Below are 21,109 nucleotides of genomic sequence, written 5' to 3' on the forward strand. Positions count from 1 at the left end.
CTAGTCATCTACATTTCAATATTTCAATCAAATAACTTGTAGAAGTCCTCTTAAAGCTTTAGTCACAAATACTGACAGGTCCTATGAGGAGGGGGAAATCTCCCACATGGCTTGCCATGCTAGGTGACTGGTGTTTTTCCCCCTGCCTTCTTCCACTTTTGACAACTCAAAAAACTCAACAACAGATTGAGGGTGGTCTCCCTACTGGAGGACACTGTTTTATTCTGCTTCCTCCTCCTCTTTTCATGCAGATTCCACTGGGGCAATTGCCACCAAACATAATTTCCTGGAACATTCACTTCCCTGCCCTGACATGAGTTACTACAGGAATGAAGGTCTACGTTAATGGGCGACATAAACTTAGTTAAAGCCCTATAACAGTCTGAGCAATGACAGTTATGCATAAAATTTAAGAATCTTGCACCATTAGGCACCCAATGTGTTAGACAACACAGACAACAGTCCAAAGCACTTTGAATGCACAAGGGCACCAGTACAGAGCTGCAACAAGCACAAAGCCGCACAACCACAAAGGAGCATGGCCTGGAAAACATTGGAGAAAGTGAGCTAGCTCTGATGTGGGCATCATACCCAGGGCTCACAGCATTAATAATTTTCTCAATGGCCAGTCAGTATATCCGTAGTAGGGGTACTCTAGATATGACTAGATATGAAGGGCAAGATTTGTATCCTGTAAGGAACAAATTTCCTTATGTCCTTGCAAATTTTATTAACGTTCTTTCCTTTCATACTCTTTAATAATGTAGTTTACTTATAATGATAACGTACAATTTCCATTTGCAATGACAAAGGATATTACAGTAGTGTACACTAAAAATACCAAATTTGTAACTAATTTGTATTTTTCATAACTAACAAACCTGAGGTCTTAACATTAGGATTTTACTAGCGCCAAGCTGGAAAACCGGTTACGAATTAAAATTACACTTGTGAGATCCAGGGACTAATGGCATCTATACCAAGGTCACGGGGCATGTATACCCAGAATGCCCACGGCTACCTGTGACCCATCAGTTATATTTCTAAACCAGTTTAGACTGCTAGAGGGTGGTTCGAGGTGGGCCTTTAACTGTTAAGACCTCAGGTGTTAGTTATGAAAAATACAAATTAGTTACAAATTTGGTATTTGTTCATACACGAAACAAACCTTCGGTCTTAACATTAGGATAGACTTAACTATTGGAGGGAGGTAAGTCTCTTACAACTGACTGGAAGTTTGCCACCTTATCCATTTCCGAATATATAGGGAAATTCTAGAGAATGGACAATGAACCTAGGACCAAAGATATAAGCGGATCTATTGGTTTCCTCCCACTGGGTGTAGATACCATTCTACTGTTTACTCTTGTCCCTTGCGACTGGATCCACCTTCAACCCCTCTTCCTTATTATCCAGAGGGGTGTGTTGCTACTGAAAAAGTATATCATCAGCTAAGATAGCTTCACATATGGCTGACCATCTCACCTGCATCTAGTCCGTTCCAGCACATGACGGTACTCTCCTTCATATTGCCCGTAGTTAAAGGAGTAGGAAGAAAGTAGTAAAGAAAAAAGACCAGTCATCCCATTCATTCTACTTTCATACCTTCATCTTAGACTAGACGCAAACGACCCGCCAGGGGCACTGGATGAACTATATCACTTGTTGGGCCGCCACCACTGGACCCAAGGAAAAGGTGTCCAAGGATCTATGGGCAACATCTTTTAAATAAAATGAGGTGAAAGTTGTTTGGCGCTTCCACACGCCAGCTTTCAGAATTTTAGTCCACAGACATGTTCTTCTTAAATGCTAGGGAAGCACTCACACCCCCTGATGTCATGACTCTAGCTCCCACCTGGCTATCTGACCCTCTGTCTTCTGCAGTATAAGCATTTCTGATTGTCTCCCTTAGCCAAAATGATATTGTATTCTTGGACACTTCCTTCTTGTTCCGTCCTGTACTTACGAACAACATCTGGCACCCCGGCCTGAGGTGCCTTGTTCTCTTTAAGTACTCCCTTAGTGCCCTGACGGGGCACAGGAGCATTTCAGCTTTGTCGTTGTCTACAAAGTCTGCCAAGGAAGGTATGGTAAAGGAGTCGAATCTGCCGTCTACTATTGTTGGATTTTGGGTCTTTGCCACGAATTCTGGGACAAACTCACACACCATTGATCTCCACCTCTCAGTGCTTTATGAGATATAGAGGCCATGTAGCTCCCACCCTTTTGGTTGAAGCCAGGCCAATAAGAAGACTGTCTCAGGGTCAGGCTCCTATCCGTGGACTGCCTTAGTGGTTCGTAAGGGGGTTTTGTCAGACTACTCAGTACCTTGGTCAGATCCCAATCTGGGGTTTTTAGCTCCTTTGGTGGGCATGACTGTTCAAAGCTCCTCATCAGCATGGCCAACTCCCATGAAGACGATATGTCCACTTCTTTCATTCGTAAGACTGAGCTAGAGCAGCCCTGTACCCCTTCACTGCAGATACAGACATATGTTTTTCTGTTCTGAGATATATCAGAAAGTCTGCTAACTGCTGAATAGTGGTACCGAGTGGAGACACGTTCCCCCTACGACACCAATCACAGTATGCTGACCACTTCCCCTTGGTTATACTGTCGCAGATGATTTTCTGATATTACCTGCCATCTGAGTTGCTGCTTTCTGCGAAACCCTCGCTCTCGGAGGAGATACTTGACAGTCTCCACCCGTGAAGCGATAGGGATTGGCTTCACCCGACTGGTGGTACCTCTCCACGTGAGGCTGACACAGAAGGTTGCTCCATGGAGGTAACTCTCTTGGCACATCTACTAGGAGTTCCAGTAGGTCTGGAAACCACTCTGCTTTCGGCCATAAACGTGGCTACCAGGGTCATCTTGAGGTTCTGAGACCGCATTACCCTGTTCAGAACCTGACGGATTAGACAAAATGGAGGAAATGCGTACACGTCAGATTGTCCCAGGGGTGTTTGTAGCGCATCTTCTGCTGCTGCCTCTGCGTCCGGGAACTACTGAACAATACACTTCCAACTTTTGTTGTACCTGGTTGCGAATAGGTCTATGATCGGTCCTTCCCACAACATGAGCATCCTGTCCACTACCTGTTGGTGTAGGGACCACTCCGTTCCCAGAATCTGATCCCTGCGGCTCAACTTGTCGGCCACTATGTTTCTTTTTCCCGGAATATACCTGGCCTTGATAGTCTACCAGGTTCTCTATAGCCCACTGGTGAAGTTGAACTGTCATCACATGTAACTGCCGAGAAACTAGGCCTCCTTGCTTGTTTATATAAGCTACTACTGTGGTGTTGTCTGACATCAATACCACCGAGTGTCCCTTTACTCTCTCCCTGAATTCTTGTAGAGCCAGGAAAGCTGCTTTCAACTCCAGCACGTTTATATGGAGTTCTCTGTCCTTGCAACTCCATTTTGCTGACACCATCAACTCCTCCATATGGGCTCCCAGCCTTCTAGTGATGCATCCGAGAACAGCAAGAGGTCTGGGGAGGATTGTTTGAAGGGGGACACCCACTGTCAGATTGTCGTCGTCACCCACCACAGCAAGTCTTTCCTCACTTCTGCCGACAAGGGAATTTGCTCGTACGGGTGATCTACTGTTGGTGACCAAAACTCCTTCATCCTCCATTGTAGGGACCAAAGGTGTAGCCTTCCTTGTGGTACTAGCTTCTCCAGGGAGGTTAGGATTCCCAGCACCACCTGCCACTGTCTTGCTGGCTGTGTCGCTTTCCCAGAAAGGCATTCACCATGTTTGCATTTCTGTACTCTTTGGTCTGTCGCCAATACTTTGGCTTGTGTTGTGTCTATCACCATTCCCAGATATTCCAAACGTTGACTTGGATCCAGCTGCGACTTCTGCTGATCACCACAATACCTAGGCTGTGACAAAGCTGCAGGAGGGCCGCCCTGTCCCTGAGTAATTTCTCCTGGACTTTGCTATCACCAGCCAATCGTCCAGATATCTTATCCGCCTGATCCCCTGAGCGTGCGCCCATGCCGACACGAGGGTGAACACTCTTGTAAAAACTTGAGGAGACGTTGTCAATCCGAAGCACAGGACCTTGAACTCGAAAGCTTTCCCTGCAAGACTGAAGCGGAGAAATTTCCTTGAAGACTGATGACTGGTATCTGAAAGTATGCGTCCTTTAGATCGACTGTCAGCATAAAGTCTCCGATTCTGACTGCTTGTAGAACCGTTTTCGGAGTTTCCATCTTGAAACTGGTTTTCCTTATAAACAGATTCAGCTTGACAGGTCTATTACTGTCCTCCACTCCCCGTTGGCTTTGGGTACCAGGAAAATCCTGCTGTAGAAGCCTTTTGTCGGACTGCATACTTGTTGCACAGCTCCTTTTTCCATCATCTTCTTCACTTCGTCCTGCAGAATAGTGGCCTTCTGAGATTTGTGGGGCATAAGTGACGTGGGGTAATGGTTGATCTGTCAGGGTGGGGCGGGGTTTACCTCGAACGGAATCAAATAACCCGATCCTGAGAACATCCACCACCCACTGCTCTGCCCCTAGTTTTCCTGCCACACCTTCCAGTGATTTGCCAGGCCAAAACCCCCCACTGGGGTGTGGCCGAGTGATGGGAGGTCGCCCATTCCTATCTTCTTGAGCCTCTCCCCCTTCCCCCTTCCCCTATTGCCCCTTCCTCTGTTGTTTCTATTGTGAAAGGGCCGATGAGTTATCCTCTTTGTTTGGGGAAGAGGGTCTTGTGACTCTATTAGGGATGCTATGTCTCCACTGTTTTCTTCGAGACATCTGCTGTTCTTCCCTCCAAAGGAATAGTTTGACTGTTAGAGGTTTTCCTAACTGCCTGTTGCACCAACCTATCGTTAGTGTCCCATCCTTCTTCTATCTATCGCTTCTTCCAGTATGACCTCTGGCAACAGTAGTTGCGATTCCAAGATATCCCCATTCCTCATTGCTAACAGGGAATCCACCAAATCTACATGCGGCTTAGTCTAGCCAATGCTGCATCTCTCCTCATTAGCAGGATATTTGCCCAAACATTGGCACTTACGTTTGTCAGGTACGCAATCGCCTTGGACCCTGACTGTAGTAATCTAATGAACAATGGTTCATCTACTACTTTCCTGTTGCTTCCGAGGATGCAATTTTCGCCACTGCTGTTGACCAAAGGTCTAACCAGGACGCAGCCTGAAAGACAGAAGAAGCTGTTGCTTCTAACGTGCAGCCTCTTGGTACGTCATCGAAGGGCACTCCATTTTAACCTGATCCAAGGTTAATCCAGGCCTTAACCTTAACAACATTAGGGTTCATTTGTCTAGACAGCAAAGGGACCTTCGGTGTCGTATAATATTTCCTTTGCTTTATCATTGGAGGGGGAATAAATTTAAATGATCTATTAGATCTTAAGGGAATTATCCCTCCCTGCAATCTTTGCGTTTACGTGTTGCAAGACCGATTCCGCATGACTCGAACAAGGCAATTCATACGACACCTTGGTATCCCTCTTTAGTCCAAACGCCATGTCAATTCCAGGAGGAAGCTACTGGCCGGTGTTTCTGTCTTCTCCGAAAGGCTATTGAATTGACGAATCAAATCAATAACCTCTGCATACGAGGCCAGAAACTCTTGGTTTTCTCCTTCCTCCGGCTCTAGTGTACCACTCTCCGTCACGAGAGATGTTGTCTCGCCTCTATCTTCTGACAGACGGCCCGGAATTCCACGGCCGCCTGCCCTACGGGGCCGCGGCCTCTTTGATCTTTGCTGGCCGCTGTTGGCTCGATCCCAGATAGTCAGGACAGGGGAACGAGAACGTCTCACTCTTTCTCTGCTCACGGATCTAGAGCGAGAATCTCGTCTAGATCTCCAAGACTGAAGGCTCCCTTAAGGACAGAGGGGTAAGTTCGTCTTTATTAGCATTGGCAATCGTTTTCGAGCGTCGGCGAGCCAGGCCTCGGCCTTCTATCCAGACGGACACTGCCTTCCACGAACGTTATCCGCCGAGGTTGCCAACTCTCTATTTTTTGTACTTTTAATAGGAGCCTTATCGTCCTTCGTACGTATTTTGAACGGCCTTACGGGCGAAACTGGGATCTGCATTCCATCCTCTGCTGCAACCTTTCGCCGCCAACGTCGATTTTACCAGAGGTATCGCAGTTTTTGCGATCCGAACTGGCAACTCCGCCTCGGCCGCTAGCTCGCGGCGGCCGCACCTCTCTCGCTTGTTCGGAACTCTTGCGAACGGCTTCGTCTGGCAACCTTGTGCTTAATAGCCACTGATTTTCCGACCTTCTTGCTGACTTGGAAATGACAGTCTTCGTCCGAAGGAGAGGAAGAATTGATTCTTCTCCTCTTGGCCCGAGGATCCGCTAGGAACTCCCGAATCCTCCTCCAACGCTTGACTGGCGCTCGCCGTGACGTTATCGGACTTAGCGATGACGCCGAACTAGAGGAAGAAGACGAAGGCGAATCACACTTTTTCTTTTTGTCTCTCTTATTCATTCTCTCCTCTATATCCTGTAACTTCTGCATTACAGTTTGCATTGACGGATCAGAAGGCGTATTAGCGTCTGGTGCAGCGAAAAAGGCCGAGAACCGGTCTGTGACGTCATCACGCCTGCCATCTCAGAGTGTGACGTATGTTGTGACGTCATCGCTCTCGTAGGGAGAGACTGAGAGGTTTCTGCTGGTAACCGCACGTTTGCTGCCAAATTACCTCCCACGTTCTGCATCGCTGTAAATACTGAGTGGGATGGAGAAGCAGCGGCATTAATTCCCATAAATTGCAAGCCCGGGGGATGAGGAACATTCAGCGCTGCCGGCCCCTGCTGGAACCGTGACGTCATATAATGCGCAAGCAGACCATCCAAGGTTGGTACGCCTGTAGGGCCTAGCGCTGACACGTACCATCTAACTATGCGCTTGCGTAGCAGGAGCCTGGAACAAAGATGGCGGATCTCCCCCTCTACTTGCTGGGAACAAAGGAGAGTGCAAATTATTCATAAAATTACCAAGGCCCCTCCTGACGTTTTCCGATACAGAACCGCTAGGAGAAACCGAAGGGGTATGAGACAATTCAAAAGCAGGTGGAGAAACATATGGAGCAGCCTGGTTTATTACCGATACAAAAGAAGCCGGTAAGGTTTGGTCATCCAAAGATGGCGTCACCCCCTTTCTTTTGTATTGGCTTTTCCCATAGAACTTCTTCCACTGTTCCACCGACCAACCGCGACAAACAGAACACGGATTAGTAACCGTACATACGTTTTCCCTGCACCTACTACAACGTTGGATGAGGATCCGTCGACACCGAGGTTAGGAACCTAGAACAAGGGAAGCCACTGACTCCTGGGCATTTCCTTTTTTGTCTCCTCTTCGAAGCGGTAGACGATCCCGATGTTGAGGCAAAATTCTCCATCATACCACGTATACACTCTTACCACACACTGATCACACTTGGAGAAAGAAAAGGAATGAAAATAAAAAATGAAATGGATAAAGAACGGGCAAACTGAAAAACCGGCTTTAAATGAGATAGACAGTAACACGTCTTATCTTAAAGGCGGTAGGAAAATAACTGATGGGTCACAGGTAGCCGTGGGCATTCTGGGTATACATGCCCCGTGACCTGGTATAGATGCCATTAGTCCCTGGATCTCACAAGTGTAATTTTAATTCTACCGGTTTCCAGCTTGGCGCTAGTAAATCCTAATGTTAAGACCGAAGGTTTGTTTCGTGTATGAACAAACATCTTTTAACGACAGCACGAAGGTATAAGAGCAAGGTACTAGTGGCAGTCACATTCAAGCATCTCATTTTTCTTATTCTTTGAGGAACCATATTACCATTGTACCTATTATGTCATTCTACCTCCAAAAATATTGATTAGGCTTTATAATGGAACACAGTTTGTACTATGTAAATAATTACAATCTTCTAACCCTGAACTGATAGTATGTTCTACATAGAGCACTGAGAATGTAGAGCATAATTTTGTAGAACAGGCCAGAATATAGGAATTAGGCCAAGGGCCAAGCACTGGGACCTTCGAGGTCATTAAGTGCTGATACAGAAATGGGATTCTTTGTTCAGCATAACCAGTGACAAATCTTGAAGATTTTCAGTGACTCTTTTTGTGAATACTTGCTAAATCTATTTACTGTACATATTAGTTTTACCTTGTATAAATATTAGTTTTACTGTCCATTAAAAATTCATATACAGTATACTGTACACTCTACCAATGAAATATACGTACGACCAAGTTATTAAGACTTACAATGAAATCCTGCTTGAACACCCTCCATAAAACCTTCGGCAAGCCTACATTCCTTTCTACCAATTTACTGTACTAATACATTAAGCCAGGCTGACAGGAATTTTGCTGCTGACTGCAATGTAACAAAATGGATAAATTAAAGCAAACATTTAATCTTGCAGATAAAAGACTACAATGAACATTTTTTCAATTACATAATGTGAAATTCTCAAAATCCTACACTTCTGTTTACTCTTATTTACATCATGGACATTCTCTCACCTAATGGAAACCTAGTTCCAACATAAAATCAGTTCAAAGGAAATCCCTACTCATGTGTCACACAATGAAACATCATTAAAGTTTACTCCAAATACGTTTGATAATAGTATGCTGAAGTATTTCTGAAAGCATTCTAAATATGAATTATTCATAAAATTCTCAAGCTAATAATCTATTTCTTATAATTTCACCTCTACCTTAAATTGATTTTTATTTTACCTTAAAATTCCTTATGACTTCCAAAAGTGAACAATGCAATAAAAAGAATTATTTTTCTGTTTTATGTAGAACCAAAGTGAGTAGAGCATTCAAAGAGAAACCCCTGCAAATAAGCTTGTTCATAATTCAAAGGTCCAACTGCTAAGATTTTAAGGATAGTGAAAAATGAAATTTAGAAATAAAGTAAAATATTTATTTTGTACCTGAAGTTTTTCAGTACTGATGTAAGTTTTCAACTAAAAAAAAATGGAGTGTAAACCAGACAATATACTTTTGGTGGTCTGCTCCCAACATCCAAAACACACAAAATGACATACCTGTCCCCAACCAGTCATTCTTGGTATCGTTTGTTACACAACAGAAAAAATCAAATTAACATTCATGGTTATTTACCTGGCATTTGTGTATTCCAAACCTACTATAACTTCTACAGAAGACACAGCTTTCCATTCACTGATACAACCAAATATATCATAATTTCTCCATAGTTTACAATCTTTCTATAACAGTATAGCTTATTCCTGATGCCAATCTTTTACAAATTGTAGTATACACAACTCCATATATGTACGAAATTTTGCATATTTTTAAAATACTGAACATCAAAAAATATGTTTATTTTCACTACATAAATACAATTTTTACACCCTTTCTATGATTAACCATATAAAATTTCAGTGCGGGTAAGGAAGGACTACCCTCCAAAACAAAAAATACTACCTGTTTAATGCTGTGTACAGTTCCTAAAGCATTCAGAAATGGTACTGGTATTTTGAGACTTCTAGATCTTCACAGTCATCAACTGTATCAGTTGGGAACTCAGAAATTACATTTAAAAATATAACAATTTAAATATGAAAGGTGAGAAAACTAACAGGGCTCTAATTTGCCTCAGTACAAACATCTGAGCTTCAATGAAATCTAAATTTCCAAAACATTGGGTAGCTTCATGGCAATCACTAGGGCATCCTTTTTATAAAATACAACAAACACATTCTTTATCTTGTACTAATTTTTTGTATTACTGTATCATATAATTATTGAGAACAAATAGAACACCAACAGTTGACCAAATTGGTCGTGATATTAAAATGCCATTACATTTAATCTAACTCCTTCTCTAAGTCCTCAGAGTTGTCTTACCATCACTTAAAAATATTTCAGATTCAAATGCCTTGATGCAGATACTTGGAATAGCTGGTTTTGATGCTGGAGCCAGATGTAGGTACATTTTAATATGCTGCAATCCAAATTCTCACTGAAAATATGAAGCTGCATTGATGTGACACAGAAACACGTGGTGAGCATGGTGTAAGACCCATCTGCTTCATTCACCAATTTCCACCGAGTATTCTTACTCTTACCTCTTAATATTGTGTAAAACATTAAAACTTTGTGTCAATATTCAATTGTCACCTGTTCAGTAGCTGGAAAACATATCAATTGCTCAAACACTGATAATTACAGAGGAAGGAAAGACTCTAGTATTTATAGATATATCTCTGTTAACATTATACGAAATAAACAATCAAATATAAACTGACAAAATAAACTTTAAGATAGATTTAAAAAGCTTAAGAGTTTTAGAAATTCTGCTATAATAAGAAACAGGGGAAGGATTATCTAAAGTGAAAAAATAAATAGCTAGTTGGTGTCATAAGAAATACATTAAAAGTAAATAATTTATATAACAGATTTACAGTAATATAAGCATCTGCAAACAGAATAAATAAAAAGGCAATACACAATCAATACTAAAATTCAACCAAGGATAAGTCATCTGTTATACCAGCGTGTAAGCAGCTGGGTCTTCACAATTATTGTCAGCAGCATGCAGTGTAGATGGATGGGGAACACAGACTTCAAAGGCCTGAGCTAGATCAATGAAAACAAAGTGCTCAGGTCTGTGGGACATTTGCAAAGTCTACTTGTACACATTACCATGTGTATGAATTAATATATCAGAATTTGCTATACAAAAATGTCAGTTCATCTGTACAAAATTTGGACAGTCAAAGTGGTTCATGATGACCACTTGTAGATCAACGGTGTAAACTACAGGTTTTGCCCCACTTACCACACAAAGTTCGGTAATGAAGAGCATAACTGGTGGTTAGTCTCTTAGAGAGCAACTGCAATCCACCAACATTTAGATTCTGAAGAATAGCATGATGAAAGCCAAAACAAACTCTTTCCACCTCATCTATTCTGATTCTGTCACACCATTCTCCACAACTGTACTTTCTTCTTCCCACACCCCAACCAATGAATCAACTTCACCGTCAGTTCTGGTCCGTTTTTGAGGTGGTAGGCCATCAACTTCATTGGTAGCAAAGTCTCCTTCCCCTGTATCTCCCTCTCCATCACCAATCCCTACACCCACACCCTCAGCCCCTTTCGCCCCTTCATCCATTTCACTCTGAGTCCGTTTGCGTCCATTGGTGAGAGGAGCTGCTGCTGTCGACGTTTCTGATTCAAAAGCTTCACTATTTATCTGTGACTCATCATGTGTGGCATCCCCATTTGGCTGGGGAGGCACAAGTGGCACTTCTGTCTGTTCCATCTCATTATTTAACTCACTATTGCCTTCTTCAGTCAATATCTGGGAACCAGAGTCATCACCAGGTTGGGAAGTTGAAATTTGAGTAACAGATAACTGGGAATTGAGCTGAGCAATACGCTCCTTCGCCTGCCTTAATTGCTGCTGCAGGTAGTAGATGGTCCCTTGCATCCCCTCAGTGTCTTCATCCATTTCCAACAAAAATTCATCCAATTCTGAAAATAATTCAAGCAAACATACAAAAATCATGTGAATATCACCATGCTAATTACTATTTACATGTTTAGTCATACTCCATAAAGACTACTGCTTTCAACAAATGCAAACTCTACAGTCAATTGTCTTTTCCAAATTCTGAAAATACAATTAATCAAGGGAACATTAGTTATAAGAAAACTTAAATAATCTAACGCTGAAAATGAGCATATCTTTTAACCTACACAGAACTATCACTTTTATTCTTAATTCCTAGTAACAGAATGTGAAAGGAAGATTGAATTATATATGATGTGGAGCCAAGATGTGCTGTTCAGTGGCATGACAAAACACAAAGTCTGACCACACAATGAGAACAGAGCTAAAGAAGTGGTACACATGGTAAGGACATGATGTCAGTCAGTGGAAAGATCAAGATCCAAGAGAATGGGCATATATTAGACCTGGATCGGATAGAAATTCAGGGAACATGCCTGCCATAAATACATCAATGATGAGTAATACCCATTCTTTATTTTTATCATCACTGCTATTATAATTATAAATTAATTCCAGAGCATTTAATCATATTGGAAGACTTTCACAGCATTCACTCTACGGACCTCTTTTGAAATGAGTGAAAGCTGGAGTAAGGCCAGTTAGAAGTAGGAAGAGAACAACTAAAGAACTGAGAACTTACAGGCACAAAGCAATGCTGCTAAGGTTGAAAGGGACATGAATGAGTGTGCAAGGCCTACTATAAGTGTCCACCTCCTACAGGTATAGTATACCTTTTTTAAAATCTACAGCAACTTCACATATAACTTTGACTTTTTTTTATAAGAACTCCTTAATATTCAACATGAGTACATTTCAATGTTAAAAACACTAATCCCAATATTTAATATTACTAAAGATCAGCCAAACCTCATAACCACTCCTGGAGTATAACTCTCTACCCAGTATTTTCTTGCCATCACTACCTACATTATCTCATTTATTTTTCCCATAAAATAGCAATGTTCTATAAATAATGAAAAGTTTTAAAAACAGGATCAGGAAGACTCAAGAAACCTTTCTCAATAATGAGAATGACTGTCATTGAAATAAAAGTGTTTTCACAATGATGAATACCTGAGTAGTCTTCGTCACAATACATATTAAATACACTAAGTACCTTCACCATTTACAGAGTTGATAGGTAGTACTTATATACCTATTAGTAAAACGTCCAGCAAACCATCCCTGGAAAAATGTTTTGTATCCATGCTTTGTTACAATAACCTTAATATAATCAATATGACCATAGAAGTCAGCACTCACATTTTGTCATTTCATCCAAAATTCTAGTTGTTTCAGAAACCACAACTGATATCTTGCCCATGCATGTCCATCAATTATCTTGTTCCACTGCAACTTGTTCATCCATGATTATCCAAATATGCATCATATATAACTTGTTCTACCTCTGACTGTTGACCATCTTTTATAAAATCAACCTTCCTGCCTGCATGTGTTTACAATTCCAGCAGCCATTACTCATAATTTTTTACAATGTTGCTACACATAAAAATCTCATTGTTTCAATTCAGTGGTGGTCATGAAGCTGTTCTAAGCATAGTCCCACAGTCTTCATCAAAACCTAGACATCCAACAATCCTCTTCCAATATGAGACATGATGGTTACATAAAAAGACTTAAAAATGCAAGTTCAATGATATTGAAAACGAAATGGAAAATATTTCAAGACATCCACCAAGGAAGGTTAGAGGTAACAAGGAACAATAAGCAAGAAAGAAGAATCAACATCTACATACTGACAACACAATGTTGATAAGTTATCAAAGTTCTGGTAGGAAGAGCATATTTTCAAACCTTGCATATCTGAGCAGATAAAAACCCATGCTCATCGTTCCACCAAAATTCTTTGACAAAGCTTTCATGTGCAATAATTTACAGCCAAACCGCAGTTTTCATAAGCCCAGTTTCTGTCAAAATTTTGTCCCAGTTTTTGTACAACCACTTGGTTATCATACAGTTGAAAATGCTCCATCCAAACCTCGTCCACCTGACCGCATGCCTCACAAAGGATCTTGAGTGTTTGTGATCCAGTCTGTCTTTGTTGCTTGTTGAGTAAAGCATCACCCTATGCATTCACCCCAAACATTTCATAATAATACATTGGTTTTTTTATGCTTTTTGATTGAGTGTGGCTCCTAAATAAGCCACCATGGAGACAAAGTAAGTTCCAAGTACCAGCCCTTTGATATAGTAGATGAGACACACAATTGAATTCAAGAAAGGAAGCATAGCAAAATTTGAAAGTAGCCGATCTCACCAGGACGTACGAAAGTCCGTATCAACGATAAGTTCTAGCCTGGTGAATAAAAATGTAATCAAGGAAGCTGATGTTGCAGAAAGGGTCAAGTGTGCTAAAAAAAACAGAGGTCGCAAATTACCAAAGATGATGAAAAGTTGTTAGTGTGGATCAATGAAAACCAGTTAGAGGGAGACAATGTTCCGGAGGCAACATTTGGCAAAAAGGAGGAAGAGAGCAGGGATAAATGCCTTCTTAAGCGATTAACTGTGTGTGTAAAGTGGAGTGAGTTCCAAAGTTTTGTGGAGAAATATCACCCTAATTGTTGCAAGGTGTCTACAACATGACCAATGCTTTGTTCCATTTTAGGCAAATCCTAAAGATGTCAGAAGCAGATGTTTCTGGACAGATAATTTGTATGATAGGGATCGGGTGATTCTCAAGATGGTCCTAATGCCATTAATAAAAAAAACTACGAAGAGAAGTAATCCCTGTTAGGGCCTAGCTACATAAGTCCATATGGAGAGGGATTCCCCTTCTAAACAATAACCTTTCCTCATCCCTCATCGTCTTGCATAATAATTCTCGTTAAAATATCGTGTATTAGTTTTTCGGCAGTCTTGTCAGGCTGTCAAGCATTTTTTTACGTCAACAACAATGGAGTTGAAGAGTCCTCCATCTCCTGGCTCCTTGCAAGTGGACCTTCGACGATGAAGGCTTTACTAAGTACAAAAGAAAAGAAAGAAAGCTTTGCTATCCTCAAATTCATCAACATCTATGTCCCCTTGACATTGGCACCAAACACGACGTACGACAACGAATTCCCAGCACTCCCGAAGTTCAGAGCAGTGGCAGTGCAAAGCCATATATCTTATGCAGCTGTGTTGGCACTGAAAAAAAAAGCACCCTGGAGCAAAACTCCAAGCCAGACCCAACTTGAAAGGGGAATTCACCATCTCTCCAAAGGATGAACAGTGCAGCCACCAAAGGACCTAGGAAAAATATGTCCATAGATCTGTGGGCAACATCTTTAAGATAGAAAGAGAAGAATGTGGACTGGCATAAATAAGTACCAGCACTCAGTGGACTGGCATAAATAAGTACCAGCACTCAGAACTCTATGAACAGCCAAATTCTTTTTGAAAGCCAGAGAGGGACCAATAACCCTGAGGTCATGTGCTCTAGCCTGCACAGATGTGGCGGCAGAATCATCAAGGGTCAAATACGCCTATCTGATAGCTTCACGTATCCAAAAAGAGATTGTATTCTTGAACACCTCTTTCTTCGTATGCCCCGTGCTAACAAAAAGCCTACAACAACCTGGCCTAAGATGTCGTGCCCTTTTAAGATAGCAACGTAAAGCCATGACAGGATATAGCAAATACTCTTGAGAATCACCACCCACAAAGTCATCCAGTGATGGAAGGGAAAAGGAGGCAAACCTATCATCCTGTACCGAGGGATTTTGGGTCTTAGCCATCAATTCCGGGACAAATTCGAAGGACATTGACCCCTAACCCTTGGTGTGCTTCACATCACAGCTCAGGCTGTGTAGCTTCCCCACTCTCTTCGAAGACACTAAGGCCAGGAAGAAAACTATTTTGACTGTTAAGTTCCTGTCTGATGAACGAAGTAAAGGCTCATAAGGAGCTTTAGTGAAACTTCTCAAGACCAAGGATACATCCCACGTTGGGGGCTTGAGCTCTCTAGGAGAACACGACTGCTCAAACCCCTTAACTTGTAAGAATTCCCAGAATGAGATGTCGATACCTCGAAGACACAACACTAAACTCAGGGCCGCCCAGTAGCCTCTAATGGTGGAAACAGACAAACCTTTCTCATCCCTGAGGAAGGTAAAAAAGTTTGTTATATGCTGAATAGAGGTTCTGAGTGGGGAAAAACCCCGTTTACTACACCAATCACAGTAAATCGCCTATTTGCCTTGGTAAACAGCAGAGGTAGACTTTCTGAGACTACTGGACATATGCCCTGCTGTCCTCTGAGAAAAGCCTCTCGCTCAGAGGATACTTAATAGCCTTCAACTGTGAAGAGACAGGGATTCTACCGACTGGTGGAATCTTTCTACGTGTGGCTGACAAATAAGATGCTGCCAGGGGGGAATCTCCCTTGGCACCTCCAACAACAATGACAATTTGTAAAGTCCCCAAGTACATCACCACAGATCAAATCCTTGCTGTGCCGAACATCTTGAGTGCTAAGAGATGCAAAGCAAAGACTGGAGAAGAAACCCTGAAGATTAATACCACCTTCAAGGGGAAAATGCCGTCCTGTGTCGACCTTGGGGTCCTTGGAACTTTTTGAATGGAAGCCTATATACCAGAACCTCTGAAGTGTTTTAAGTATCAGAAGTTTGGTCATCACAAGAATGAGTGCTCCTCCCACCATGTCTGCGGAATATGTAGCCAGAGACAAGACACTGATGTATGCCTGACCAAGTTTAAGGCAAAGGGCACACTGTAGCTCGATGCCCTAACTGCAAACAACAGCACAAGCATGGTTCAAAGGGTGTCCTGCCAGATTGAAGAAGATTTGGAAGATGAAGGACATCCCTCCTCCACAAGCAAGACCTCAAGAACGCCTGCCATCACCGCCCAGAACACCATATCAACCCAAGATTTGATCCAAGAATGAGTCTTCCTCCTGCACCACAAACTCCTCAACCTTCCTGTTCTAAACCTCCTACAACCCAACATCACTTTCCCAACCCTTCACTATATCCTTACCACCATATTCCCACTCCCCTAAGAACACCCCTCCAACCCCCAAGGTCACTCCTACAACCCCTAAGCTCACTCCTCCAACCCCTATGAACATTTCCCCGACCCCTAAGATCATTCCCCCCACAATACACTGCCAGTACTTCCTGTTTTGTGTGAAGCAGGAACTCAGACTGAAGCATCTCCATTCAAAGGATCGACAAAGTTACACACTAGAAAATTGCCTGTAGGATTTTTTGATGGATCAACTTAGACAGACCTAACAGTCAATGAGCAATATCGATCAAAGGTCCTTCTAATCGTTGAGGGGCTTGAAAATCTCCTGAACATAAGTCAATGAAGCAAGAAAAAGTTTTTCTAAAATGGCAAAAGAACTCTCCATTGAGGCCATGCAATATGAGATCGACCTTCCAAACCGCCTCCTCAGAAAAGAGTAGTTTTCTCCACACAAATTAGTTAACTATTTAGTTGGCAATTACACTTAACCCCCCCGCTATCGCGCATTCGGCTATAGTGTTTTGCGGCTATCACGTAGGCTTAAAAAGCTCCCCCAAAACAGCAGCTATCGCGTGTCTTGACATCACGACTGGCGGACATGTTCTTTTTTGATGTCATGATTGGTAGAGGGTTTGTTTACAAGTCACTAGTACTGTACGTTACCACACAGGGTGCAGCGAGTGTGTGTGTCGCGTGATAGCAGCAATATTTTTTTCAGTGTTACATAATGGCCAGTAATCATCCAACCCAACCCCGTACGATTGGTGAGCGTAATAAAACGGCACGAAGAGAGAAGTGAAGAAGCGCAAGAACCTGACTTATCCTCAGAAACTGGAAATAGTTAAGATGATTGATGCAGGCAAGACCAAGCACAGCATGGGGAGGAAATTTGAAATTAATGAGTCCACAGTAAGAGGCATTTACCAAAAGCGTGAGCATATCAAGAGTCATGTGATGCTTTCAGCCTCTGAAGGAGCCAGCAATGCCATGCGTAGCATAGCCGTAATTTGGTGCTACTGAAGACTAAGCGGCCTCAGAACCCAACCCTCCCTTAAACCCACCTAAACCCCTCATCATCCTCAAAAAAGTAAATGTCTAATTTTAATTCTATAGCCATATGTTTTTATTTTACAACACTGATTTGTTAAAAAAGGTAAAAATGGTGAAGATAAAAGGAGAAATATTGGTGACTTAGAGGAGGAAAATTTGTGGTCGGGGAACCAACTAGAATTTTCCCATAAGTTCTTCAGTTCCGCTAAAGTGTTTTCCACTATAGCGCGTCGATAGTGGCACCAATTAGACGCGATAGCTGTGGGTTAAGTGTATCTTCTTATTCTGCTATTGAACAACCTTCTTTTCTCCTTCATTTTCAGCCACCTCATGACTAACAAATGAAATTTTTCAACTATCGCTCATCACTTAAGCTATTACCTACTTCTTTGCTGCTGTCTCTAAAACTAAAACTATTTTGTTTTTCCTTCACCGTTTTGTACCACTAACAATCGATGCTTTTCTTTTCTTTCTTCTACAAATGAAAAAAGGTATTGCAAATCAATAATTTTTTTTTTTCTCTCTGACAATATTTATTTCAATTTTCCTTACTGGCTATCTCTGACTCGCCAGTACTCGCTGCTATAATTCTTTTTCTCCTACTGAAGGGTGCCTTAGGGCTGAAAGAGGTTTGTAACTTCACCTGCTGACCTTTCATTTCACTTTTTTATGCATTCCATCTCATTTTCATATCCATATGATCAAAATAAAGGTGCACATTCATGTCTCAAAAATTTACCTTTAACTTGCAAAAATTTCAAAATGACCTACGGGCTGCTTCATGAGCAAGAGACCGTGCTGGCATGAGGCCAGGTTAATAAAAAACAACAACAACCTCATCCATCTCCCTTCTTTGCTGTCTTCTGTATGCCAACAAGAGTCTTCAATAAAGGTAGGGTGAGTGGGTGAATACATAATGAATGAGGGGGGGAACACTGACCGAATGCTCTAGTATGAAAACTATTTCAAATTTCGCACCAAAATTCACCACCAACACAGGAACCATCTCAGTGAACACCATGAAAGCAATGGGTCTACGCCATCATGATGTCTGTCTTTATCAGGTAAGAATATTGATTTTTTGGATGACTGTTGTAATTTTTCATGCTTCTCATATAGTGTTTCACGTCCATGAATATGGTGTGATTGTTTCTAGTTAAGTTTCATTATGATATTTAGCCATATTGACATGTCATCAACCGAAATGAAGTGTGTCCTTTTGAGGTGGCTGCCATGGCAGTCGTGAAAAAAAAAAAAAAAAAAAGGTGCGGGGGACTATCGACTGTAAACATGCTGGGAAACATCAACCCCTGATACAGATGCATGAAATTATGAATACAGTATTTTAGAATATTTTTGAAGTTTTGAATATTTTGAAATGTTGAATACCGTATATACTCACGTATCATGCGACTTTTGAAGCCCTAATTTTGGAGCTAATTTTTAGGGGGTCGCATCTTACATGAGATATAAAATTCAAGTATGTAATAATCGTGAATTAGTATCATATGATAATATACAAACATAACAGATATGCATCTTTTCCATGGATATTTTAAAAAGTTTTGTTTTACTTCACTGCATCCAATAATATTATATGTATTTTCATATTAATATTTGTTTGTATCATAAAATACAAACAGCAATCAATGATTTGTTTTGGAAATCAGCTGAGGGCGATTGCGAAGTAAGTTTGTTTCGCTGAGTTGAACTCAAATCAGAGTGACTTTCTTGCCTCTAGTTAGTGCAAAGGAATCTCAAGATACTCTAGTATTTATATGAGACAAGGTAACTTCATTATACAGTCTTTACAAGTGGATATCACTTGAAAACATATCGTTTGTGAACAAAATTTAGTTATTTTTTTCGTTAGTAGATGGCGCTGAGGGCATGTTTATTGCGTAAACAAAAATCAATATTCCGTTCGATATTTTCACTTTATCTCATTGAATACTGCGAGCTTTACGTATTTATCTTTTATTGGAGTAAAAACGGTAAAATGTGTTCTTTTCATGCCCAACAGTTTTGATTAAAACATGTTTTGATGGTAACATCCCGAAGTTTGCAAGAGTTTCATCCACGCTGCCGATGCATGATGATAGTCGTTAGCGTATCAACATTCTCCCTTCAACTTCAGCTAAAACTTACAGATTAAATTTAGCAGTATATATGCCCTTGCCTATCTTATCCATAGCGAGTAAGGCTATAATACTATTATCGTGCATCAGCAAAAAGGATAGAACTCTAGTAAATTTATGCCATCGAACACAACCGTAGATAAAATTGAGAGAAAATTATTTTAATCAAAACTTCAGGTCTTGAAATAACACATTTTACTGTTGTTTTCACGCTGATAAAAGATAAGTAACGTAACGGTAAAATTCGTATTACGATGAAATGAAGTGAAAATAGCGACCTTAATCAAGTAATATTTTTACACAATAAACATGCCCACAACGCAATATGTAAACGAAAAAAATACTTTAGTTAATGATACGTATTAAATTCATATTTCGACTTAAAAACACCTTGTCTCATGTAAGTAGAGTATCTAGATATTTTACACTAAATAGAAGGCAATTCGCTCTGAAATGAGTTAAATACGTTAAATACGGAGAAATAAAATCTTATTCGCCATCAGCTGAATTCCAAACAAAACACTGACCGCTTTGTTAGTATTTTATGATACAATAGTATGAGAATACATACAATATTATTGGATACTGTACTGTATATAACTTTTTAAAAGAATCAGAAATGATGCATATTCATTGTGTATTTATTTTGTTAATATACGTAGCCGTCAGCAGCCCAACATCGCTCAATTAGGTATGCCGATGTCGGTCCGAATCTCATTCCTGATTCATGTCCATTTTTTTTTTTTTTTTTTTGCTGATATGTCATAGTCATAATGCATTGAAACTCCAAACTTGGCTTTTATTAATAAATTACTAAATTATACCGTATATGTAGCATATACAGTATACTGAAGGCTAGGCTACTGTATTCGTATACATACAATTTATGTAACACGATATCATCATTGTATAGGCGAGGCTAACTTGTTAAATGTTATTCAATTTCTCTTTGTACTGAATCATCATAAGCCAATGTGCATTGAACCTAGAGAATTAGCTGAAATTAATCATTAGTATGCCATATATGTATAAAGTATGTTGTGCAGTGTAGGCTAGGCTACCCTATATGTAAAGATGGTACTGATTACCCTAGTGTAGGCTACGCTAGTATAATATTCTTACGGTAAATTAACATGGGCCGACTAATGTCCAAATCGATTTATGACTGGTTGTTCGTAACCAATTGCGGTAGTAAGTCAACTACTACTTGTAATGTAAAAATATATCAGTCCTATTCTCATTACCGTCATTTGTAACGTAACTATGGTAATTTTTTACTATCATACGATGGTTGAAATGCAAGCAAAAAGGCTGTTTTTATCGGATTGGTTGTTCAAAGCAAATCAGCTGTTTCTGGCTGTATGCATTTTCC

The 21,109-nt window shown here is 40.9% G+C and overlaps 1 protein-coding gene across 1 annotated transcript in view; it reads right to left on the reverse strand.

The window, feature by feature from the left end:
- Positions 1 to 10,945: 10,945 nt before the first annotated feature.
- The window catches only part of LOC135224750 (uncharacterized), a 15,848-nt gene continuing 5,684 nt past the window's right edge, over positions 10,946 to 21,109 (reverse strand). The window contains exon 3 of the mRNA XM_064264076.1: positions 10,946 to 11,517. Coding sequence (XP_064120146.1) covers positions 10,946 to 11,517 — 572 coding nt within the window. The remainder of the gene's footprint in view (positions 11,518 to 21,109) is intronic.

Source organism: Macrobrachium nipponense, chromosome 12 (assembly GCF_015104395.2).
Source record: "Macrobrachium nipponense isolate FS-2020 chromosome 12, ASM1510439v2, whole genome shotgun sequence".
Taxonomy (NCBI): domain Eukaryota; kingdom Metazoa; phylum Arthropoda; class Malacostraca; order Decapoda; family Palaemonidae; genus Macrobrachium; species Macrobrachium nipponense.